Source organism: Castor canadensis, chromosome 8 (assembly GCF_047511655.1).
Source record: "Castor canadensis chromosome 8, mCasCan1.hap1v2, whole genome shotgun sequence".
Lineage (NCBI taxonomy): Eukaryota > Metazoa > Chordata > Mammalia > Rodentia > Castoridae > Castor > Castor canadensis.
In genome coordinates, this window is record NC_133393.1 from 3768564 (window position 1) to 3794803 (window position 26240).

The 26240-nt window shown below is 36.6% G+C and overlaps 1 protein-coding gene across 2 annotated transcripts in view; it reads right to left on the minus strand.

Annotated features, from left to right (window-relative positions):
• Nucleotides 1–21617: 21617 nt before the first annotated feature.
• Nucleotides 21618–26240, minus strand: part of Hcrtr2 (hypocretin receptor 2) — an 89835-nt gene continuing 85212 nt past the window's right edge. Inside the window, exons 7-8 of one of the 2 annotated variants that reach the window (XM_020153246.2) lie at nt 25721–25946; nt 21619–23600 (exon numbers count right to left, since the gene is read on the minus strand). In XM_020153246.2, the coding sequence (XP_020008835.1) occupies nt 23546–23600; nt 25721–25946 (281 nt within the window). In that variant the 3' untranslated portion in view covers nt 21619–23545. Of the gene's footprint in view, nt 25947–26240 lie in introns of both variants that reach the window. The other variant, XM_020153247.2, reaches the window with a different exon arrangement.

Below are 26240 nucleotides of genomic sequence, written 5' to 3' on the forward strand. Positions count from 1 at the left end.
CTTCCTTTGTCCTTTAAGACTGACTATGACCATTACCTATTTTTAGGAAACCTCTGAATTCTATGCCTTTCTATCCCTACACCCAGACTGAATGGACAACCCCCATTTGTTTCTCCAGATCTTTGAGGATTACCTAATTATCACATTTACTGCTCTGTGATGTGAGTTCATGTGCTAGTCACAACTGCTTGGGTCCTAGGTTTACTGGACAGGCATTAGGGGTCATTCATGATTATAACTCCAATACATTGATGTGTTGCAGGTATTCAGCAAATGTGTATTTACTTACGCCAAACATAGTTGTTTATGAATAAGTTTTATACATAAATGACTAATATCTAATAAAAATAACACCTTCCATATATTTACAAGTTTTTTGGAGAGGTATAAAAGATTTCAGCAATTTAAAAAAATCAAGAAAACAGTAATGCTAATTTAGTATGTTACATAAATGTGTCAAATTCACTCTGAAAACTCACAAAGTAACCTCTACCTAATCAATTAATAGAAAAAATATGGGAAATGTAATTCAGTTATAGAAACAGATATATTAACTATAAGCTATATCTCAATCAGAGTCAAATTATTTGATTATTTAAAAGGATGATGTAATTACAAATCACCTGCGGCAATGTATGATTACTGGTTTCAGGTTAAGCCCTGAAATTTTTTTCATTTGTCTTACCTTTTTCCAAACCTTGTTCCCTAAAAAGAATCCAAGACAATTGATTGGACCATGTGTACTGTTGCTGAGTCGTGGTGTTTGTACATAAGGCCCACAGATGTGGCTAGGTCAAATTTTCTTTGTTGAAGGCTGGAGTGCAAATTGACATATTAGTTTACTATATTTTCATGTGTTCCTGGACAATCTCATCTAGCCAAGCTCCTGTGTTTCTAAATTGACAAGCATAGAGAAAAGGGATCCTTTCATTATTGGTCGAAAGTTATTTGGATGAATTCAGTAATCCAAAGACCCTGAAATAGGAATTGGTCTTAAAGACATGAATTATAAGAAGCAGGCATTGCATTTGCCATTTGTTATTATACCACTTTGTTGTTGGTGTTGTCTTGTTTCGTTTTTAATTTAATTTTTTTGAGACAGGGTCTCAAAAAAAGTATTTAGTCCAGAGCTAGCCTCACACTTGCAATCCTCCTGCCTCAGTGTCTGGATTGCTGTAGTTACAGGCATGCACCACTATGCCCAGCGATCATGATACCTTGTGAAAACACCTTTGAGAAACTTACAGGTCGTGAATCTGTATAAATCATGAAACCTTCACCAGTTTCTCAGTTTCTGGATCATTCACAATCAATTCTACATGTTATCATTCCCAAATCTGTTGCACTTTCTTTCAATTTTTGGTTGGATATCCACTTGATTTTTGTATGATCTTCTACACATTCCACTCAAATGCAATACTGAGTCAACTAAGAAACCTCAATTATTATTGGCTTATTTACTCCTGACTATGACTTGTGAGTCTGTATTTAAATTAGGATTTTTCAAAAACTTTCCTACAATGTCCAAAAGAAAACTAGGTTCTAAGTAATGAGGTGAAGAATGCTGTGTACTGTATTTTCCTTGTAAAGCTTTGTACTGCTCATTAGCAAATTAAATGCACTGAGTTTTAAAAATACACTCTTTCTCACATTTTTTTGGCAACAGAAATTTCCTCACCATAAGAACTTTTCATATGATGTTAAGCAAGAACTCTGGAGAATGAAGAATGGCAAATGTTTTGACCTGAACAAAATTAAAAATGTTTTTCCTTTTTCATAAACTGGGTTTGGGGGCTAATTTAGAAGTAAAAGTTGAAAACAAAAAGCCATTGCATTTTTGACTGAAGTTATAAAGTCCTAATTACATTGTGTTCTCTTACGGTGCTGCCTGATTCTCAAAAATTTAAGTCTCCTAAGTTTCTCCTCATAACAAGAAAATAATTAAGGAAATGTTAGAAATCAATATAAGAAATAAGAAAACATTTCTAGAAATGAAACTGAGAAGCAAAATTTCAGAACACCATAGAACTATTATTTAATTCAAAGAAAAAGTGAATATTATATAAAGTGAATATTATATAAATATAAAGTATTCCTTTCCTTCTTGACTCAGTTTTCTTTGATTTAACTAATTTTCACTGTTCTTTAATGTTTAATGTAATTTGAAATAATCTTCTTCATTTTCTTGTCCCAAAGTTGTATACTTGTTCATAAGTGTCTATTTAGCTTAAACAGAAAATATCCTTATATATCTATTAATACTTAGCTATGATCACAACTATCTCTTGTCCACCAGTCACTGAAGATATGAAAGCTTCACCAATCACACACCTAGCAAGTAGGATTTTTGTGTATTCTGTGTTAAATGCAAATAAATTCTTTTCTATTGACCTCTTATAATACATTCAGGGGATTCAATACAAAAGAGATAAGCCCACACTTTATCCCTAGGTCATAAAAATTGATCAAAATGAGAAGTATTTGATTCAGTGTTAAGTTGTTCTACTAAATGACTCCTAGTTAGTAAATATTAGACCTTAAAATTAGAGAAATTAAATAGTTTAAACTTATTTTTATTTAACTTTGAAACAAAATAGTTGACTTAATATTTATTATCCAATAACTTGTAAATATATGCTAGAAGGTTTCATTTCTAAAATGTTCTAGCACATATATGAATCCTATAAATGATAGTAGATAGTACAGTCATTAAATTACTCCTCAAAAAAACCCAAAAACAACCCAAACGATTGATGCAGTTCTTACATTGTGCATTTTCTTATAGAGCTTGAAACAAATAAGCAAGAATAAGTGCACATTTTTGCAAGTGTAATAAACTATGTTAAAATGTAAGTCTGTAATTTAATTGGTGGTTCTTACTGTAAGCTCCTATTAAGCTGAGGTTAGAAGGGACAGCATGCAGCTTAAGAATTCATATCAGAATGAACTCAGACAAACCTGTAGCATGGCTCACTCACCCAGAAAAAAGAGGACTATCATGCCTGACAACCGGAGGACGCTCTCCTGGAAGACAGGCAGGTGCGCGTCCTCTGCTGCTTCCTCGCAGAAGCTGCCCAGAACACGACTTCTGCTTCTGTCCTGGCTTCCTGAGAGCACTGTCAATTTAAGTCAGCCTCTGCTGTCCCTACTTCCTCACCGATCTTTCCTGAGCCGTGAACTTTTCGTAATTATATTCCAATTCAATTACTCGCCTGAGTGTGCTAATCTTGGATATTATGCTTCCAAAAAAGCGCACAAACCAAATAATAAGGGAAATGACACATCCTCTGTTCAGTTATGAAAAAAAGATTTTTTTCTTCAACTACAGTACCAGGCTATGTATGAGTCTTTCAAATACAACCCAAGATTTTCCAGCACGCTTGGGGATGCTTAGTTTCCACTTCATTTATTATCTGCATGGGGAATCCCCCAGATAATTTGAGGATCTGGACAAGGAGAAAAGGCATCATCAACCCAGGAAAATTAGGGTACATCCAAGTTCCACTGGAAACAGACTGGTAGACCCCATATTCCCAGATGTGGGCTGTGCTGTGGCCTCTGCAAAAAACCTCAGTGTGTTTAAAATTTTTACCACTTCAGCACCAGTACCTCACATCCTCCAAGACCAGTCACAGTGTAAAAAATAACCCTCACACGATGCAGAAATTCTCTCTCCTCCTGGGAAGGTAACCAGCCACTTCCATGATCACCACTTCACTCTTCTCCTAGCTTCAGAGAAAGGCATTATTTGTCTCATGTCTTTCTTGGACACCACTATTCCTCACCTAAGCCCAGAGCACGTCTTCTCCCTTGGGATGGTACGAGACTTCTTTCAAATTACCCTAAGCTCAGTAGGGCATTAGTTGTCTCATGTCTTTCTTCTTTTTGGAATATGTCTGGAAAGCCTCTACTTAGTGGTGTGACTCTTCCCATTCCAAGTCCAGAATTAGGTGATACCGGTTATAGATGTGTCCACTGTTCATTGGTTTCACCAAGGCATAGAGGAAGCAGGTAAAGGGATCTGGATTGGCAAAAACAACATGCTCAGTGAAGTGTGTGGGCTGAATTTAATATGGCAACGATAAGACAAATGAATAGGTAGAATGAAGGGAAAGATGAACATAACTCAACATCCATTCAAGGGAAGTGATGTGGTTATGACTTTCTGGAGTGCAGTCATACACAGAAACTAAAGGGAAGAAATGGAATAAATTGCACTGACTTTTGCCGAACAGGTACAGTTGTTGGGGTCTATGGCTCACAGGTATAGAAAACATCTGTGGTGATATCCCTGCTTATCCCACATAAAATAACTGTCAGTTGTTACCTGTAAAACATAATGTTGGTGTCATCAGTGCTCTCTCTCTCTCTATCCCTCATCAGAAGAATACTTTATTTTCAAAAGCATAAAACTATTAAATGATGACAGGAGAGAGTCATCGTATTGATCTACATTTATTAAAATACTAAAAAAAACAAACTAGTGATAAAATAATACATATGCGTCTTTATTAAGGGCATAAACATTTTGTTCTAATAATAGTGTAATAATTGTAGAATCGTGGTCATCATAATTTGAAATACCGTCCACAAATCAGTGTTGTATAAAAATACCTGTAGTTCCTTTTCATGGCAAAGATAGCATAGGAAGTACTGAAATTCACTCAGCTTAGTAAAAATGAACATAATCTCAGGACAAACAACTCATAGACATCCCAGACTAATAAACCCTAATGAATGGTCCTGAAAACAAGACTCACAATTGCTTATTCAAATGGAAGCCGCTATTGAATCAGAGCATCTTAGGAAGCAGAAGGCATTATCAAATCATCAATTTTAGTGGTTTCCAATGATGATACATGTGTGATTTTAAATTTATCCTGTGTTTCAAATAAAAGTACAACAAAATGAAACAGAAAAAAAGTGAAGGTGCTGTGGCAGAAGTTTATTGAGAAGTCTCACGACCTCTGCTTTTGGGGCTTCACCACCATTTGCTGCAGTTGCTTCAAAGCATCAAAAGGCTCCAAAATTACTGTTTGAAATTGCTTGATTGCATTTTATTTTTCAGATGAGACCATTTTTATGACATTTCATTTAAAATGCACCCAACTTCACACCTTGGCAAAAGATATTGAGCAAAAATTTCCTAAACGCCTATTGTATCCAATACTCCTCCGAATCAAAAATGAGACACAGCTCTAGTTTCATGGATTGGATAAAGCAGGGTGCCAATGAAACTACATATAAAAAAGAAGAAGAAAGTGAAAAATGTTGAAAACTAAAACCAGGGTAAATTGGTGCAAAAAATCAGTTTATTAGAATACATTTCTATTGGAACACAAAGCTTAAACCTTGTGTTTACTAACACTTGACTTTCCCTCCCAGGTGGAGGGAAAGGCATCTACAGCCCTTGAGACTGGAGAGTGGCCTGTGTGTCATCAGGTCAGCTGTTGGGACAGGATTGTTTCAGGATGAAGAAGAGGAAGACTAATAGGATGTGAACTCAGACAGGTGGGACCACATAACATGGGAATTTGTAGGCATAAAATCAGGATTTTTTTTCTTTACTTAAATAAAATAAGGAGCTATTGAAGCCTATCAACTAAAGCAGTAACTGGATTTGGCTTGCATTTTTAAAGGTCCAGAATTGTGGTTAGGTGGAGCATAGTCTATGGAGAATTAAAGGGACAAAAGGAAACCCCACTGGGAGGTAGGCCCAGTGCCCTGGGGCACTCTTAAAAATGAGGTCCAAAAGACAAAGAGGAAACAGGAAGGAATGGTCAGGGAAGAGAAAAGAAACCCAAGAGAGCAGGACACTATTGAAGCCAAAGAGAGGAAATGTTTCAAGGAAGAAAGAGTAGTCAACTGCTAATAACTCAAGTGAGGACAATGTAGAAATTGCTGGAGACTATAATATGGAAATATTTGTGAGAACTTGAACAAAATTCCAAGACTCAGAGGACTCAAGATAAAACAAAAGCAGAGAGAGACTTTTTCCAGGGAATTTGCTGTCAAGAGAAGCAGAGAAGTGTGGAGTATCTGAACAGTGATGTGAAGCCAACAGAGATTATATCATCATTATTATTATTATATTACATTTGTTCTGCACTCAAAGCACTTTTCTGACTGCAAATAAAAATCAAAGGAGTAGCCAAGTCACATCTACGATACTAACTTTGGCTGTGTGCTAGAGGTCACTTGTATTTACATTTGTAACACCTAACTGAGGTTAGCTTTCTCTTCCCTTGTGGTGTAATTTCTTGTTTCTCTCTTATTCCTATTGTAAAGTGTTCGCTACTTTTCCTGGAACTTTTAACACATTATATTATTTTAAGTCAATCACTGTATTTGCACTTTCATTTCTTTCTGAAAAGGTTTTGCCTACTTAACTAAAACATCTTAACACCATTTCCAACAGCCTTCTTTCTTTCCCTCTTACTACAGACTTCTAAATAAACTCAGCTCTGTAATGACATACAGTTATTTCCATCCTATACTGTCCTGATGGTTGAGTTACTGTACATAAAAGCTAAAGTTACTGGTATTGGAACTTAATGTTTTCCTTGTAATCTGACTGTTGAAGGTGCTCAGGATGAACTTGCCTTTTTTTGGCCACTCTATTGCTTTTTTCTGAAGAGTATTGTTTTTCAACCCCTTTATTTTCTCCTATTTTGCATTTCTCCCACCCCCCCACCCCGTGTTTCCCCTTCCTCAGAGTTTGTTTGTTGTTGTTATGTAAAAATCACCACAGTGCTTAATAACGTAAACCAGCAATAATTATTAATTTTTGTTCATTGTTTCTGTGACTCTGGAATTTGGGAATGACTTGACTGGGTGTCCTGGCTCAGGGATCCTCTTGATCTTATAGTCAGACAATTATTTCAGTAGGATAACCTTGAAGGCCTCTTCATTTCTTCCCTGAACTGGGAAGCCTTGAACACTAAGAACTCTGTGGACATAACCTCCATGTAGTTTCTGTATGTGGTCTACCCAGCATAGTGATTTCAGGATAGCTGAGCTGCTTAGATATCAACTTACAGCGATGATGCTATATGTCCCCAAAAGAACCAGATGAAAGTCATTACTCACTGTATTAGTCTGTTTTTCTGTTACTATAATGAAATACCTTTTAACTTTATAGAGAAAAGAGGTTTATTTAGCACATACTCTTGAAGGCGGTAAGTCCAAGATCAAATGGCCTCATTGTTTCAGCTTCTTGTGAGGTGCTGAGGGCAGACAGTATTATCCATGCTGGAAAGAGAGAACACATCAACTGGAAAAGAAGCCCTAGATGCTAGGTACCCTTCCAATGGCACCTCTACAATGACCTGAGGACCTCCCAATAGGCTCACTTCTTAAGGCTCCCAACACGGCCATACCACCCTGAAGCTGCCCGTCCTCATCTTGAGGCTCCCAACACCGCTACCTGCACCAAGCATCTATTACATGAGAACTTGTGTGTGTGTAGTGGGGGAGGGAGGTGAGTTAAAACCATATCCAAACCGTAGCAATTACTGTGAGTTAGCCCCTGAAATCATGTGACATAATTTCACTGTAATCTACTGGTTGGGGCAATTACAAAGCTTTGCTTAGTTGGAAGGAAATGAGACATAGACCCCACTTCCTGATGGAGGAGCACCAATGCAGCAGTGCAAAAACCACATATGGGATGGAGGATATATTGGTTCAGCATCTTTGAAAGATAAAATCTGTCAGACCTTCCAAGTACCAATTTCTTTCCTCTTTGACTTATGTTTCTTCCTTTTATTATGCTATTAAGCTTTAATATAATTTCCAGTCCTGTGTGATTTTATTATTCTTTCACAACTCTTCTTTATTTCCTTGCCTCCCAGTCTGACCCAAAGTTTAGCCATTTCTTTGCATTTTACCTTCAGCTGTCCTCTCCTTATGACCTTCAATACATTAAATATAGCAATCTTTAAATTTGGTTGTGTTTGCTTCTGATCTAGTGAATCATACTGGAGAGATTGCACTGTTGAGTCTGTTGGCTTTTTTGGTATTCTTGTGAATATTTTAACTTCTGTCCTGAACAGTGCTCTTGATACTGGACAATAGTACTTTCTAAACTAGTTAGAAATAGTCCCCATCCCCCAAGATGTGCATTACATTACACTTGTCTGAAATCTACCTCTTAGCAACTATCTCCTATTAGCAAAAAACAGTGCATTGCTAACAGAAATTTCTACTTTTTTTAATTTAATTCTTTCAATAATTAATTTTCAAATTCAAACTTTAATTCATTAATTTTATCTTTAAAATATAAACATATAATGCTTTATTCATAATTCAAGCCTGAAAGCAAGGAACTGTCAACCTAGACTAGTCTATTCAGCAAAAAATATCTTTCCTAATTGAAGGAGAAATTTAAACCTTACACAACAAGGAAAAGCTAAAGGAATTCATGACTACCAAGCCAGCTCCACAGAAGATACTTAAAGAACTTTTACAGACAGAAGAAGAAACTAGAGTGAAATAGTATCATATCACAATGGAATAAAGCTACACCTCAACAACAAAAGAAACCACAGAAAATATTCAAACACATGGGGACTGAACAACACACCACTGAAAGATCAGTGGATGACTGAAGAAGTAAGGGAATGAATCAAAAAGTTCCTGGAATTCAATAAAAATGAAAATACAACATACCAGAATCTGTGGGACCCAGGAAAGGCTATGCTAAGGGAAAAGTTAATAGCTATAAGTGCCTACATTAAAAAAAACAGAGACCTCTCAAATAAACAACCTAATGATGTACCTTAAGCTCCTAGAAAAACAAGAACAAAACAAACCCCAAACCAGCAGATGAAGAGAAATAATAAAGATCAGGACTGAGGTCAATGAAATAGAGGCCAAAAAAACCATACAAAGAATTAATGAAATAAAAAGTTGATTCTTTGAAAAGATTATTAAGATCGACAAACCCTTAGCCAACATGATAAAACAGAGAAGCGAAAAGACACAAGTTAATAAAATCAGAGATGCAAAAGGGGACATAACCATGAATACTAATGAAATCCAGAGAATCATTACAGCATACTTTGAAAACTTATACTCCAGTAAACTGGAAAATCTAGATGAAATGGATATAAATTCCTAGCTGCATATACCCAATCAAAATTGAGCCAAAAAAAACACGATAGAGAAAAGGCAGCCTCTTCAACAAATGCTGCTGGGAAAACTGGATATCCACATGTAGAAGACTGAAACTAGATCCCTGTCTTTCACCTTGTACCAAAATCAACTCAAAGTGGACCAAAGACCTTAATATAAGGGCTGAAGCTTTGAAACAGCTTCAGGAAGCAGTAGGAAATACACTGGAACAGATAGGTATAAGGAACAGCTTCCTAATCAGAACTCAAAAGGCTTAGCATCTAAGAGAAAGAATGAACAAATGGAACTGCATCAAACTAAAGAGCTTCTGCACAGCAAAGGAAACAGTCACCAGATTCAAGAAACAGCCCACAGAATGGGAGAAAATCTTTGCCAGCTACCCATCTGATAAGCGACTAATATCCAGAATCTACAGAGAAATGAGAAAACTCAACCTCCAAAGAATCAGGGAATTCTCAAAGAAGAGGTACGAATGGCCAGTAAGTACATGAAGAAAAGTGTTAAACTTCCCTGGTAATAAAAGAGATGCAAATCAAATCAGCACTTAGATTTCATCTCACCCCAGTCAGAAATATTCAATGGTAATAACAACAACAATGCTGGCGAGGATGTGGTGAAACAGGAACCCTTACACACTGTTGGTAGGAATGCAAATTAGTACAACCACTATGGAAAGCAATATGGAGATTCCTCAAAAAACTAGAGATAGAACTGCCATATGATCCAGTGATACCACACCTGGGCATCTACCCAAAGGAAGGTAAGAGAGGATACAGTAGAGACACCTGTACACTGATGTTCATTGCAGCACTACCCACAATAGCCAAGCTCTAGAAACAACCCAGATGCCCTACAACTGATGAATGGATATAAAATTGTGGTATATATACACAATGGAGTAATTCTCAGCCATAAGGAATTATGATATGTGGTTTGAAGGTAAGTGGATGCAACTGGGGGGCATCACCCTGTTAAGTGAAGTTAGCCAGGATCAGAAACACAAAAGCTGCATGTTTTTTCTCATACCTGGAAGACAGATCCAAAGATAAACATATACACAAAAACAAGCATTGTCATATAGAAACTCAGATGTAAAACACTTTTGTAACAGTGAAACTATTCCATGGTACTGAGGAAAGAAGGAAAGGAAAAGATAATGAGAGAACATCAGTAATATCGCATACCATAACATGTGAAGGTAGAAGATATAAAGATGTGTATTGAAAGCTGTTGAAAAATCGGGCTGGAATAGCAATAAAAACAGCATGGTACTGGCACAAAAACAGACATGAAGACCAGTGGAACAGAATAGAGGACCGGATATGAACCCATACAACTATGCCCACCTTATTTTTGAAAAAGGCACTAAAAATAATTGATGGAGAAAAGACAGCCTCTTCAGCAAATGTTGCTGGGAAAAGTGGTTATCTGTCTGCAAAAAACTGAAACTAGATCCATGTATATCACCCTATACCAAGATTAACTCAAAATGGATCAAGGATCTTAATATCAGACCACAAACTCTTAAGTTGATACAAGAAAGAGTAGGAAATACTCTGGAGTTAGTAGGTATAGGTAAGAACTTTCTCAATGAAACCCCAGCAGCACAGCAACTAAGAGATAGCATAGATAAATGGGACCTCATAAAACTAAAAAGCTTCTGTTCATCAAAAGAAATGTTCTCTAAACTGAAGAGAACACCCACAGAGTGGGAGAAAATATTTGCCAGCTACACATCAGACAAAGGACTGATAACCAGAATATACAGGGAACTTAAAAAACTAAATTCTCCCAAAATTAATGAACCAATAAAGAAACGGGCAAGTGAACTAAACAGAACTTTCTCAAAAGAAGAAATTCAAATGGCCAAAAAACACATGAAAAAATGCTAACCATCTCTAGCTAAAAAAGAAATGCAAATCGAAACCACACTAAGATTCCACCTCACCCCTGTTAGAATAGCCATCATTAAAAACACCACTAACAAGAGGAGTTGGCAAGGATGTGGGGAAAAAGGAACTCTCGTACACTGCTGGTGGAAACGCAAGCTAGTGCAACCACTGTGAAAAAAATTTTGGAGGCTTCTTCAAAATCTAAACATTGATCTACCATTTGATCCAGCAGTACCACTCTTGGGGATATACCCAAAAGACTGTGACACAGGTTACTCCAGAGGCACCTGCACACCCATGTTTATTGCGGCACTATTCACAATAGCCAAGTTATGGAAACAGCCAAGATGCCCCAGCACTGACGAATGGATTAAGAAAATGTGGTATCTATACACAATGGAATTTTATGCAGCCATGAAGAAGAACGAAATCTTATCATTTGCAGGTAAATGGATGGAATTGGAGAACATCATTCTGAGCAAGGTTACCCAGGCTCAGAAGACCAAAAATCATATGTTCTCCCGCATATGCAGACATTAGATCTTGGGCAAATACCGCAAGGTGGTTAAACTTGGGTCATATGATAGGGGGAGAGCACACACGGGAGGTATGGGGATAGGTATACAGTGGTTATACATTGAGACACCCCCTTTGAACATCAAATTAAATATTAATAACAAAAACCAGGACTCTAAAATAAGTACAGTGTTTGTGTGTGGGGGGGATACTATTGGGAAGGGGAGGGTGAAGGAAGGAGACTAAGGAGATGGTACATGGTTGATGGACTTCAAATACCTGTATGAAACAGAACTAAGAAACCTCTTGCAATTGCTTTAAGTGGGGTGAGGAGTAGGTTGAGGGGAGAGACGATGGGGGCAATGTAAATAATGAACAGTATAAGTCTGATTGGAATTGTCACTATGAATCCCCCTGTATAATGAATATATCCTAATAAAAATGTTATTAAAAATAAATAAAATTAAAAAAGAATATATAATACTTAATTTTTTCTTTTTGTATATTTAGTATTTTCTATCTATTGATTTTGAAGTTCCTCCATTTCCCTTCTCCTCCCTCCTCCTCCTCCACCTCCTCCTTCTCCTTCTTCCCTCTCTCTTTTTCTCTCCCTCTTTCTGTCTTCATGCTGGGAATTGAGAAGAGGGTCTCTTAAATGCTAAGCATAGGCTCACCATTAAGCTATACCTCTTTCCTCCTTAAAATTATTTTTTTAATTAATGCTATTTCAGTATTTATTTTTCTTTTAAATCAAATATTATTTCAAAGCATGTATCTTAGCTTTGGAGGGGCTAACGTTTATAGGAATGTACTATATACTGACAATGGGTTCTAAGTGTTTAATTGGTAGTGAGCAATGCACTTCTTAAAAGAACTCTGCTGGGCCAGGAATGCTGGCTCATGCCTATAATCCTAGCTATGTGGAAGGTGAATGTCAGGTGGATTGCAGTTTGAGGCCAGACAGGCAAAAGTTAGTGAGACCTCATCACAAGCAATAGTTGGGTGTGGTGCTGTGTTCCTGTGGTTCTTGCCATGTGGGAAGATTAAATAGAAAGATTGCCATCTAGGCTAGCTCAGGCAAAGATGTGGTATCTTATCTGAAAAATAGCTTGAGCTAAGGCTCAAGTGGGAGACGTGAGACCCCGAGTTCACTGCCAATTAAAAAAATGAAAAACACAACCAAAAACTGTGTGATGTAGAAACTATTATTATTGATGATTAATCAGACAGAGGTAGGGGATAAGTAACTTTCCAGAGTTTATTCACAACCACTGTGTAATAGATGCACTGCATGCATTTGTGCATTAATATAATAAATTAGCACTAAACTGACTTAAAATATCTCTACCTTCCTGCATTTCTTAAGATTTTCTGAGTGACCAGATAAATTACCAATTTTGTAAATGTTCCAACATTTCTTCCTCTGTACACTACGAAGTATAGCATATACATATATAGGTATATATTGATAGATGTGTTCACACTATTTTCTGTTATAAATATATTAACATTGTCCAATAATTTGCATTTTATCAGTTCTTTCCTTATTGTTCTGTCTATATTTTGTTAATATAATCTGAAATTTGTAAAAGTTTTCTGGGTTTTTTTTTTGGCAGTCCTGGGGCTTGAACTCAGGGCCTCATGCTTGCTAGGCAGGTGCTCTACCACTTCAGCCATTCCACCAGTCATTTTTTGTAAACTATTTGCCCGGGCTGGCTTCAAACAGCAATCCTCCTGGTCTCTGCCTCCTGAGTAGCTAGGATTACAGGTGTGAGCTGGTGTTAGCACCCAGCTGAAATCTGGAAAAGCTTTTGATCTTCAGTTTTATATTTATCTTTACATAACGTCCTCTTTGTCATTCACCTTACACACTACTCTGCTTAATGACCTTCATTTTTACCTGTTCTTGCCTGGAATATCTTTGCTCATGATTTTAATTTAAACATTTCCTTATTATTAAATATATGTCATGCAAACAATGTATGAATGTAATTTTATTTAGTAGGACTGTTCAATCCATTGGGTTTTTGTTGCTTTTATGCTAAGCCATTTTATGACCACATTTTTCTTATTCTCAATGGTTTTGTTCATATTCTCTTTGTTAGCTCAATTCCTCAACCTCTCTTCCAACTTTCAGGTTTTTACCTTAAATCATTTAAAATGTTAAGTTCCAGGCTGCTATAAGGTTTCCCTATGACTATTACTCCTAGTTGTCAAGGATCTTGATATGCATTTAAAACACTTCCTGAAACTATGTCATTATGTTGGAAGTGTATGCTACTTTCCTATCACAGTCCTGTTACTTTTTCCCTAATTTATCAATAAGCCCAGTTAAAACTCTCCCTAGACATGGTTGGTAGAGGTTTGCAGGACAACTTCTATAAAGGGGAAAAGGCAGATATCAAAGGTCTTTCTGTCTCTTTTTTTTCCCTTCTTTTTACTACCATTTGGGCATAACAAATGCAGCTTCAGTAGCTACCTTGCACACAGGGTAAACTTTCTCTAAGGGCAAACTTGAGGATGAAACTAGGGGCAGATACATAGTCCTCACCCTGAGGACCATAAATGTAAAGCCCACAGCCTACCCTCTCTGCCCCTCTGGGCTGAATGTAAGGGAAAGTCATGTAAACTTTTGCTTCTTCAAATCACTCGTGTGAACTTTCTGTTTTCTGAAGCTAATGCTGCTTCTATCTGATAAATAATCAACTTCGACCTGAAGCTGTGAAAGTATGTGCATATGTGAGTGTTTTTTTTCTGCTTAACTTATTTCATATCTTCATTTCCCCCTGTTTTGAGACCTCAGTTCAATTGTCATTTTAGATCTTTAAAAAATGTCTTTCCAGAAAGTATTCTTTTTTCACTCAATAAATGTCCCAAAATATCACCTTTTGGTTCAGCATTCTGGATTCAGAACCCACAGACCACTGACGACTTCTTCTCCTGCCTATACAGAGAATCCAGGAAGGACTTAAGATTTACAGTCCTTTCTCAAAAGTGGCCTTTTGAGAAATAAGAATCCAGGTATAAGCTACACTACTAAAGGGTGTGGGCTTGGACCTGGGACAGGTTAAGATATAAGACACCAAGGCTCCCTCCGTGTGTTTACATTAGGGGGAAAATGTGGCAGCTTACTTTTTCCTTGTTTACATAGGTACACCCATACCCGCAGGAGAGAGAGAGGCTTTTAAAACCCACACTGCTATGGCAGCCCACCATACAGGGAGCCGCAGGCCAGGTGGTGGCAGATTCTTGGCTTTGAGACTAGCAAACTGGCAGTAGTGTCTGGGTGCCTGAGGCAGCAGATGAGGGTGGAGGAGTCACTGCTTGGGGTGAAAGAGGAAGAAGATAGCTCTCAGACTGAACTTCTGCATTGATCACAGCTCAGCACCCCCACCCTTACCCCACCATACACAAACAGAATAAAAGCGTATTAACAAAGGGAGGACAGATTCACAAATGTATTTAAAGGGTGCTCCACCTCCATTAAAGTAGCTGGTGACCGATCCACTGTCAATAGAATTAAACATTACTGTGATCACTCTTATTCAATCTTCATCTAGATATTAAATCTAGTGCTTAATATCCAGCCCCATTGCCACTGCCTTGGATCCAAATCATGTTTCTTAAGAATGAATGCTTCTATGAAAACTTTTCTGAGATCTAAACCTGTAAAGTCTTACTCTTGGATTCACTGGCTATGGGACTATTAACTTATTCTCCAGAACACAAATCTAACCATGTCACTCCTCTGGATGAAATTCCTAAATCGCTCTCCATTACATAACACAAGTTTCACATTTCCTTGAGTGTTATAAAACTTGTTTTATTATCTACCCTTCCCACACATTCAATGCCATTTCCTGCCCGGGGCCCCATTTTCCCTTTAAATGATGTGCAAGTCCCTGGGGAGGGGCTCTATACCCCATCTGAATGTGGATCTGTCCCTACCATCCAGAGTGGCTTCGAACTCTGGCTCTTTTCAAAGTCAGTTTTCTCTAGGCAGAGACAAAAGTTTTACTCTGTGTCATCGATGGCACCTAAAAATTGATTTTTAAAAACCTTTTAAAAAATTCTTCCTCTCAAAAGCATTAGCTTATATGTGGGATGGGATTTAGTCCTCTTGATCTATGCCTTCACATACAGTGGTTAGGTAAGTAGTAAACATTCAATATATTTTTTTCTTTATTAGGAATGTCTTACACGGTTCCTAACATTTTTCAAAATGAAGTGAAATAAAACACAATCCTGGACAGGGATCCAGTCATTTATTTACTTAATCAATAAAGGATTATTGGAGGTCTGCCTTATTAGGTGATATGAGATCCAGGAGCCAGAACACAAATCTTTTAAACATTTTCCTGTCTTCAAATGACTTTTGTTCCCAAAGGGAAGAAAATGCCCAGATCTACAATGAATGGAGAAGAGAACTGGAACTGCCATGCTTTGTGTGGATTTCTAATACATTACTGAATTAATAATTGTTGAGAAGTCAACTCTGCATATTTTTAAATATTTACTTTTTCAACCTTAAGAAAACTGTTACATGAGCTGTCTATCAGGATTTGAAAAACATTATTTGGGAAAGAACCAAATAGATCCGGCATTTTAAAAGTACTTTGTCAGAAGGCTGGAGGAATAGCTCAAGTGATAGAGTGCCTGCCTAGCAAGCTTGAGGACCTACGTTCAAACCCCTGTACTGTCAAAAAAAAAAACCAAAACAAAACAAAAAAACACTTTGTGGGAGACCTTTTTGAATAAAAATTGTTCAAATGTGATACATTACAATATAGAGAATTATCAAGCCTTATCTGGGAGTCTTAAGACTTTTAAAATAAGGATGAGCTGTCTTCAGCCTTGGCCTGGGCAAAAACAACAAATTCAGTCTTTATGAAAATTTGTAGCCAGCACAATCTCTTCCACAGGGGCTACAGTGTGGAAGACTGAGACCCCAAGTCTACCTTATCTATATATTAAAACTTCTCCTTCCTATGTAAAAGAGGTTAATAAGTTGTAAAGAGAGGTCATTTGCTGAAATCATATATATTAAATTTATCTATAGCTAATTTTTACTTTTAATATTCATCTCTTTAATTTTTCCAAGTACTTTTATTTTTGTGGTTTCTAACAGACTTTATTTATATTTATTGTTCAAAGTATCATTTCAACACCAAGTGCAATTAAGAAAAAAACAGCAGGAGATGGTGGCAAATAGGAAAATACACTAGGAGAATGACGTGAAGACAGAAGGAGATAAACAATTTTGGCCATGACATTTGTGTACTTGCAAGGGTGGGATTGAGCAGGTTATAGGTTTGCCTCAGCTCATTCTAGCAGGTAGTTTGAAAAAAAAAAAAAGAGTAAATTGTGCTCTTGATACCAAATCCAGGCAGAAAATTTCTCCTTCATAGGACTTAGGAATGCCATGAGCAACGTCTGTGTTACTTTTAAGTAGTCATAGTAACTTCCTTGGACTATTTCTCCAGAGTGATCATTATGTGAAATCACACACAAACACACACACACACACCACACACACACACACTAGAACAGCACAGATCTACCTGGGGTAAAGGATGGATTTTAAAAGGAGCTGGAGAGACAAGAAAAAAGTGACTGTTTAATTCTACAGAAAACTCCCCAAGGATATTTTTTCTCATCATAGCTCCTGACATGTAAAAAGACAGAAGTAAGTTCTATATGTTCTTTTTATTGGCTTCAGTGAATTTCTGAAAGGCCATTTGAACATCTATTTATAAGTAAGCCCAAAGTGAAACCATTTGGTATTGGTAGAAAGTTTTGTTTTCACTTATAATTTTTTTAAGTTGAATATTGCAAGTTGGGAATTTATAACTGGAAGAATAACCATGGATTTTGGCAAGAGCCAGAAATATAGCTGTGTTACCAGAGAATAATTTAGCTCTTATGAAAATGCTATGACATTGGCATCTGCTGAACATTACGAAGCCAAACGAGGATGGGGCTTGAATGAAATGCTGCCAACTCTACAAAGCAGTGGTCAGAGAGAGAGCCCATGGATTACAGATATTCTCCTCGATATGTAATGGAGTCTGTTCTAAAATAGTTAAGCGAATGGTGAAAAACAAGTGGCTAAATGCTCAGTCTATCACAGGTGAATCAGAATCCCTGAGTTTCATTCCAGACCAATGTGTTAGGAGTAGTACAAAGAAATCTGTATTTATTATTAGGAGTCTCAAGGGGTATTGAAGCAAAAATGAGCTGGTAGTCCCTGCCAGGGAAGTCTGGCCACAATAATGTTTACCTGGAAACAAAGAATATTCAAAACACCCCGGACTCATAGCATGCCCAATTTAATAATCACTGGCTTGAAAAATCCTCCAGGAACACCTGGTTGAAAAATAAACACTGACATGACTGAATGATATGTCTTAGTAATGGTTGACTTGGTTCTACACTAACTAAAATCTTAGGGTAGGGGCTTCAATTTGTACAAACTTTGGCTGATGGCCTTTTGGGGTATAGCAATATAAAATAATTGTGTCTACTCAAATATTTTGTTTAAAGCTCTTTTATGATGGTAGTAATTGGAGAGCTATTTTGGTGGTCTGTTCTAGTGGAAATATGATCCTGCTGTATGTGTATAAAATACTAAGTATTCTATGCTCTTTAACAGAGAAAATGATTCTAAAACCATCAGACTTAAGTACTGAATTAAATAAAAATTTTTCAGTCATTTAAAGAAGGGTTAAGAATTCATTAATGTTTTACCTCATTGAAATATCTCATTAAAGGAACATCTTGGGAGACCATGGCTCTTAAGAAAATATCAAGCTTCAGAGCCAGTATAAGCCTCAACACCTGGGCTTCTGCACTCCCAAGACAGACAGAGAGATGTTTTTGGTTTTCTGAACAAGTTCCATTCAGGTCTCATTTTAATCTGAATGTGAGTTGTTGATGAGTGATAAACATAAAGAATCTCCCACAAGAATGCATAGGATGTTGTGAAATTTTGAAACAGAGATTTCTGCTAATGGAACAAGGAAAATGTTTTCTGTTCTTCTGAACTCCATGAGCTCACCTCATTCTAGGTATGTACAAAATAAGTGATAAGAAGAGCAGAATTTTGGGGCAAGAAGTAAAGAAGAAGCAGCCTTCCAACAGCAGAACTATGACAACCTGCAGTCAACAGGTTCTACCAACATTCAAATTCTATTGGCAAAACCAGGTGAAATTCCTTAATAGAATCATATTCTAAAGGCTCAGAGTACATTGTCACATGAGGAACATGGGCTTTTTAGAATTGGTAGAATATAGATACAGGAGAAGATACAAAATTTGTTAGGAGAAAAGTGATTTTCTAGTAAAACAGATTTTAATTCACTTGAAAGCCAAATGTTCAGCAAAGCCCTTGAAGAAACTTCCTCCTAGAATAGGAAAAAAAAAAAAATGCCATATTGCTGGTGTGTTAAATAGTAGAAAAGGAGTTCTATCTTTTCAAGATGCCAGAATGCAGTGAGGTAAATTCTGTTACAAGTATTCTCAACAGAAGAATAAAACCACAGGATTTTTCAAGTAAAGGGAATGCAAATTACGGATCCATTTGAAGTTGTAAAGCACAATTTAAAAAGATGAAAGAATATGGAAATTATTTATTTGCAAACAGTAAAGAGAAAAAAAAATGAGATGACCTTATTCCTGCTCCCAGACACACCCAGTTAAAAGCAAAAACTGAACGAAAAGAAACAGGCATTATAGAAGCCTTTTGTGGTCAAATTAAACAGGTTTACATTTTGTTAAAGAGAATACGTAAATATAATAAAATTATTTCCAGGAGAGCTTCTTAAGCAGGAGAAAAAAATAGCATGGGCTCTTGATAGCAGGGATGGGGTGAAGAGAGCACTACCACACCGTGGGAGACTTCCCTACTGGACTCTGAGGAATGGCTTTCTGCACGGGAGAAGACTAGCTGGTTGCCAGCCTGGCCTCCTAACACCAGGATTGGACCTTGATTGGACTATTTCATTTCAGTGATATAGGACATCTTGTTCTCTGTTGTGTGAAAACTGACACGATCTTCATCAGGACAAAAATAAATGTTTGTTGGAAGTACAGCTTGCTCTTTTTCTGGGTAAGGAAGGAGGTTAGTCCAATGTGGAACTTGTTATCAAGGAGCTTTGATTCTTAAGTATTACTGACATGGCATTTTGACAATTTACAAACCTGCCCTTCCCCTTGTCCCAAATTGCTATAACCATATGAGTGTTAAGAAAAATAAACCCAATTAAAAAATCATACAAAGAAAGAAAGGAAAAGGGGAAAAAATCTTGGAAGAAAGACTCTCTAGAATAGCAGAAGTAGGTACCTAAGTATTTGTAGAAAAGTGAAGAGAGATAGTTACCAAGCTAAAAGGTTAGAAAGAGTAGAAGAGGTGAAGAAATACACTGAATACATTATGGGACCGTCTCAGGCTAATTAATTGTATAAGATGCACACACACAAAGATTTATAGTCACAGCAATTATACATCTTTTGGATGTGCTTGTTGGTAACATTTGAAAATGTTGATTTTTCCTGTTCTACAATGCTACAATGGATATTCTATATGATGTAGACAGAGCTTTGTAGACAAGTTCTCCACTTAGTCTCTTAAATATGTGACCCTATGATAGGAACATCACTTCTCTTTCTTCTTCCTTCTTTGCAGTACAGGGTTTGAACTCAGAGCCTACGCCTTGAGCCACTCCACCAGCCCTTTTTTATGATGGATTTTTTTCAAGATAGGATCTCACAAACTATTTGCCCAGGCTGGCTTTGAACTGTGATCCTCCTGATCTCTGCCTCTTGAGTAGCTAGGATTACAGGCATGAGTCACCCATGCTCTGCTATCACTTCTCTTCTGAAGTTATCCTCATCATCACATCAGCAATAAATTAAACTTCGTATTAATCCACTCTGCTAGGGAGTTTTCAACCTCACAAACACTTTGTTTATATCATTCTTCCTTGATAAATAACATATTGTCTTAAACATTTGAAATTAGTTAGAAATGTAGTATGGACTAAATAACATTAAAAATTGAGTATTATTTTAGCCTCCTACAAAGGGAATGAACCTGCAAAGCAGTAATGAAATGGATGTTTTGGTTCTGAAAGGGCCACAAAGCAGGATTTCTCCCCAACACCTCCTACCCATTGGCCTACCATGGCTTAAGTCTCACTGATGCCTCAGGTTGAGGCATCTCCCTGAGCTGGAGCCTAAAAAAGGAGTTAATACACCCAGAAGTTGACCAATGAATATTTATATTCTGAGAAGGATAAGTGGCTTTGTAAAAGTGTAAAATTGTTAGGGTTTTGGATGCAAAATGTAACTTTTTAAATATTTTCCTCTGAGTTCTGCAAATTTCACTTGCCATGTGATCCTTGGGGAGATGAGAAGAGCCTAAAAGTAACTGGATGGAAGTTGGACTGAAAAAAAGGTCCCAGACCTCTGTAGGGCAAGGCAAATTATGGAGAAAGTACTGCCAATGCCGAGTTTAAGGAAAAGAAGCAAGGCAGTGAGTGAGAGAACAGGGAAAGGAGGACAGGACGAGAGAGGCACATCAAGAGACTTTCTTCTGTTACCCTTCTTCTCCTGTATGGCTGTTGATCTGAACAGGTGTGAAGATGCTATGACTTCTCTTCAGGTCTGGGTTGAAGAGGTTGAAGTATCTCACCATGAAATTGCTCTTTCTTGGGATTTCACTATGACAGGTTTCAGTTCCTGCTGTGAAATCACCCCAAACTTCAATCACATTTTTCCGGCAGTCAAATATCTGTCTTGCCCGATTACTATACCTTTGATAAAGGTTAGAATCGAAAGTGTTGAATAAGAATGGATTTTTAAAACTAAAATCCTCGGCACTTGATTCTGAAATTTATCAGAATCATACAAGTAAAAGAAAAGCAGAATCTGTTTTTAATCATTGAACTTAAAATAATCTTACCATAATGGCCATGTAAACACGGTATTTACCAAATCTGATAAGATAAGTAAATCATGAGGGAGGTCATCATGCCCTCTAAGTCAAAAGCAGATTAAACCTCTGAGTAGGATAAAAGTTCCAAAATTTAATGCTATAGGTTTGTAATTTTTTTGTGAAATATTTGATTAATAATCTTATGATTTGCCCTGGTTATGTAAACTCATTGGGAATAATGTTTTGGTCATTAAGTACTCCCCCAGAGGGTTTAATTCCATCCTTAACTGCAAAGATTTGACACTAAATTTTGAACAAATATACAACTTAGCTAATAAGCAACAACACAATTTCTCATACAACACAGAGGGCAGTGTGGATGTGATTGTAGAATTTTCCCTATGGTTTCTGCTTAAAAACTATGTAATGTGCATGCTTCATCATGGCAAATGTGTAATCACATTGGATTTGAGAGGAAAATTTTTCATGAAGACACAGTACAAACAGGCATAAAGAACTTTAAGATATAATTTTTGAACAATTGACATGATATCACATACATGAGATACACCAATTATAGAAACACATATCATTGAAAACTTAAAAGGCATCCTAACTCCAAGGCTTATGAAGAAGCTTATGTAGAAATACGTGGCAAGTTAGGGGGAGTCTTTTGCCCCCTTTTCAGTAGCAGTAGTTATGTAGAAAACAAGCCCACTGAATTTTGAGAGATAAGAGTATTTTTCATGCCTTAGCACTTCATTGTCTGTGGTATATAAGGGAACAGAATAGATTTAAATTAACAGTGTTTCCCAGTTTATATTTTGGCTCTAAAAATCTATTGTTTTGCTTCATGCAATTTGAGAACTACTTGAATGTAACCTAGTGGAATTTACTTTTTTGTTTGACTTGTGACTTGCAGGAAGTAGAAAAGTCATCTGTTATAAAATTAAACTCCATTGAAAAGCTTTCTAAATTGTTAATGCCTAGTTGGATTTTTTTTGAAATGTAGTTAATTACTATTATGATTTACTTCAAGTGGAAAACATGATACTGTTACACTAGAGTCAAAGTGATAATAGCCCTCCTTGAAGTTTAGGTCAATAAAGAGATCCGAAGACTTGCCATTCTGATATTTCATATTTAAACATATTCAGATTACATTTCATAAGCAAATTTACTGTATTCTTTATTAAAATAATGTACTGGGAAAAAAACTCAATATTATTGTGCCTAACACTTTTGCAATTGACTTACCAATAATTTGTAATAGTATTTAATATCCAAGAAAGTCTCCAAATTTTGAAAAATTTAAAAGCAATTTTTCCCTCACTAATTAAGGGTAATCTTTTGCCAAGAATGAATTAATTCAAATTCAAAGTTTTAATGGTTTTGTAGGAAGTAAAAAATGATGAAGTTCAAATATATTCTATTTTAGGTAAGATTATTATATCATCTTTACTAAGAACAAAATTTGGTGACATTAACATTTTACATTAAATATTTGAACTATAGCAGAAATGAGGGAGAGATATATATTCAACGTATACCATAAATACATTACAACACAAACTCTTCATAAGAAGTCTTCTCATTTGTGTCATTAGCCCATAATGAGGTAAGTAGTTGACCCTTTTTTCCCCCTATAACATTGGCAAGGTTTAGGTTTCTTTGCCATTTGTCCCATGAAGGTAACCACACTAAGTCCAGATCTCTCAGCAGGATTGTGGGTGCACTTGTTGAGAGATATATACGTGGTCTATTATTTCATTCTCAGAGTTTCTTTTAAGTCCTGGTTCTGCTTTATTATTTTCCTTTTAGATAATGATTTTTCTTAGAAACCATTTGTTTCTGCAGAACTTTAGTAAAGAAAATTGGGGATTTGAAAGTTTTAGTTTAAAAAATCATTCAGGTCTCTATAAAGCACACAAGTGTCCTACAACAAATCTTCTTTCACTCAGTCCTTATAACACAGTAGCACTTGTACTATAACCCATCATCGCTTTGAGTGACATGTCACTGGTGAGATTTCAACATGGATACTCAGCCTCGACCTCAGCCTCTTCTTTCAGACCTCCAACCAGGTCGACAATAGAGATGATGGTGGTCCCTGCTGTAGATACCTGTGCGGTAAAGACTCTTTTTCACATGGGCTAATAAATTGATTCCAGTTGGTCTCATTTAGAGCAGTGGTTCGCCAATCTTAAGTTGCTTCAGAATTGCCTGAAGGGCTTGTAAACAGATTCCTGGGGACCACCCCCAGATTTCTGGTTCAGCCAGCAGGCTTGGGACAGTGTAGAAATTTGCATGTTTAATAAGTTGCTAGGAGAATTTGGTGCTTCCAGAACCATATTTTAAGAATCACTGATTCAGAGTAAAGGAATTCTGACTTCAGATCTTTCACATGAATGTCATCTCTTTGAGTTTCTCTCTCTCTCTCCCCCCTTTTCCCTGTCAAAGACTCTCCCTTCTTTTAAATAACAGCAGCTATGCATAGTGGAGTCTATATTGTTTAGTCATACTCTGAGCTAATTCTTGGCTATTAAGGCATATTACCTAAGTTGTTTGAAGTTATCTTCAAACTCACTAAAGTGCTTCCATCACAGTCAGAAGATACCACTCTCCTCTCAAGCAGCATACATGAGACAAGAAGTTCTCAAATGTACAAAGGGAGAAAGGAGAGGTTTTAAATGCATTGCTTTCATTAATACAGTGCTGATATCTAGCAATATAATTTCAATAAACCTCATGCAAGAGGGTCATCTTTGCTTTGAGTAGTAAAAGGCACAAGGTAACAAAATCCTAAATTCTGAGATTAGAAAACCAATTATGAATAATTTGTATTGTATCACTTTTCTCTGAGAATAATGAGTTTGAAATAAACAAGATAAAGAGATACTATCTTTGAAGTAAATCTTTGAATATTGTGTCCATATCTTGTTTCAATGCAGTCAGAATACCTCTGCTATATTTATGAAATGAAGGACATCTTTTCATGAACATTTTTAATTTAATTTAAAGTGAATATTTGAATCAGAAAAATTTTGCAGAGGAACCAATTTGGAATCCCATATTTTGCATTTAAACAAAGTGTACTCTACTCCTTTCATTTGCATGTGAGTTCAGGCCAAACGTCTCTAATCTCCTAACTGCCTGGTTGTTCACTACAGGCATAGAGCTGTATTATAATTACATGGGAGGGGGTTGCAACAGTGTGGTCAGGGTTGTGGTGAGGACCACTGTTCGTGGTTGTGTCACTGCTCTGGCATGGCCAGGAATCATCCCCTTTATTTGTTTGCTCTTTGCACTCTTGTCAACATGTTTCTGTCACTAGACTACAGAGCTTTTTTTTTGACAGTGCTGGGGAACTGAACCTGGCCTTGTGCAAGTTAGACAAGCACTGAGCTATATCCTCAGCCCCAGATTACAGCTCTTTTGAAGTCATGTTTGCGATCATTCCTTCCTCATTCCCTGTCACCTAGCACTGTGGTACATTCTTAAGCTAACCTGGCTAACTATCTCTATTTTTTTGTTGCTTAGAAGAACATAATGTAATTTTATCTCACTTTCAAATATTAAAGTGTTTCCCTAGAGATGAAAATTATGTAAAATTTTTATTTTAATATAGAATTTATTGGCCATGTGTTAGACAAGAAATGTTTAAGATGGTAAGGTTATAAACCTGAGAAAATTGAGTGATAAAATAAATGGAAAATAAAGATTAATAGTGTATATTCATGTACTTTTGAAAGATAGCTTTGAATGTCTATAAGTAATATGCTATTTTATATAACATTCTCTCAGCTTCACATTGCAAAGACAGTCTTTGATCTTAAAAAAAAGTTAACTGAGAATTAATAATTGCTATTTCTTTTAGCAGCCAAAAGAAAAATCACTAGATAAGTTTTGGTGACTTTTAACAACCAATTTGTGTGAGTCTAAAATAACAAGGGATCCTTAAAAGAATAAGAAAAGTGCAAACATTTCATAGATACAGATTTTAATACATGAAATTAAAAGTGAAAAAGCCTGAAATCAGTGCAGTTGAAGCTGAAACTTCTAAACTCAAAAGTTGAGAAATTATTGACTCTTTTTTATTTCCAAAGAGCCATAGATTTTCAAAAACTGGATCAGTAAGTAATTTTAGCTTCAGATGATTAGGTCATAAAATTTCTGTTTACCGAGATTTTTAAAAAAGAATCGTTTGACTCAAGCATCCTCGTCATATGAGAAAGATTTCTACCAGCTTTGAGGTGGTCCCGCCCCGTTGGCTGATGGGAGTGTGCTTATGCTGGTGAGCACAACTTGCTCTGAGAGTTTTGATAAGTTATCAAAGTTGCTGATCTGGGTGGTGAGGGACTTCCTGCTTTCTGTGCTGGTCCGTCCCCTGGTGAGCCTATCCTCTTGGCGATGGTGAACTCCAAGACAACAGCAAGAAAATGCAGCTTTAAATTCCTCCCGAAATTTTCCTGGCAAACCAGGGAGAATGAAAGGAAAATGAATTAGATGCATAATCGCTTCAACAAATAATGTGTAGGGTGGGACTGAGGGGCTCCCTTGAGCCAAACTAACAATGAGGTGTAATATTTTGCAAAGATGCAGAAAATAGGAAAAGGAAATTAATTTTTTGGAAGCATGGTAGGCTCTTGAAACAATGAGGTATTTCTGTAAAATAATGAGGCTTCTTTTAAAATGTCACACTTGGAGTTTGGTTCATTCTTTATAGTAAAACTTCATGTATTTGTGAATGCAGGTACATTTTA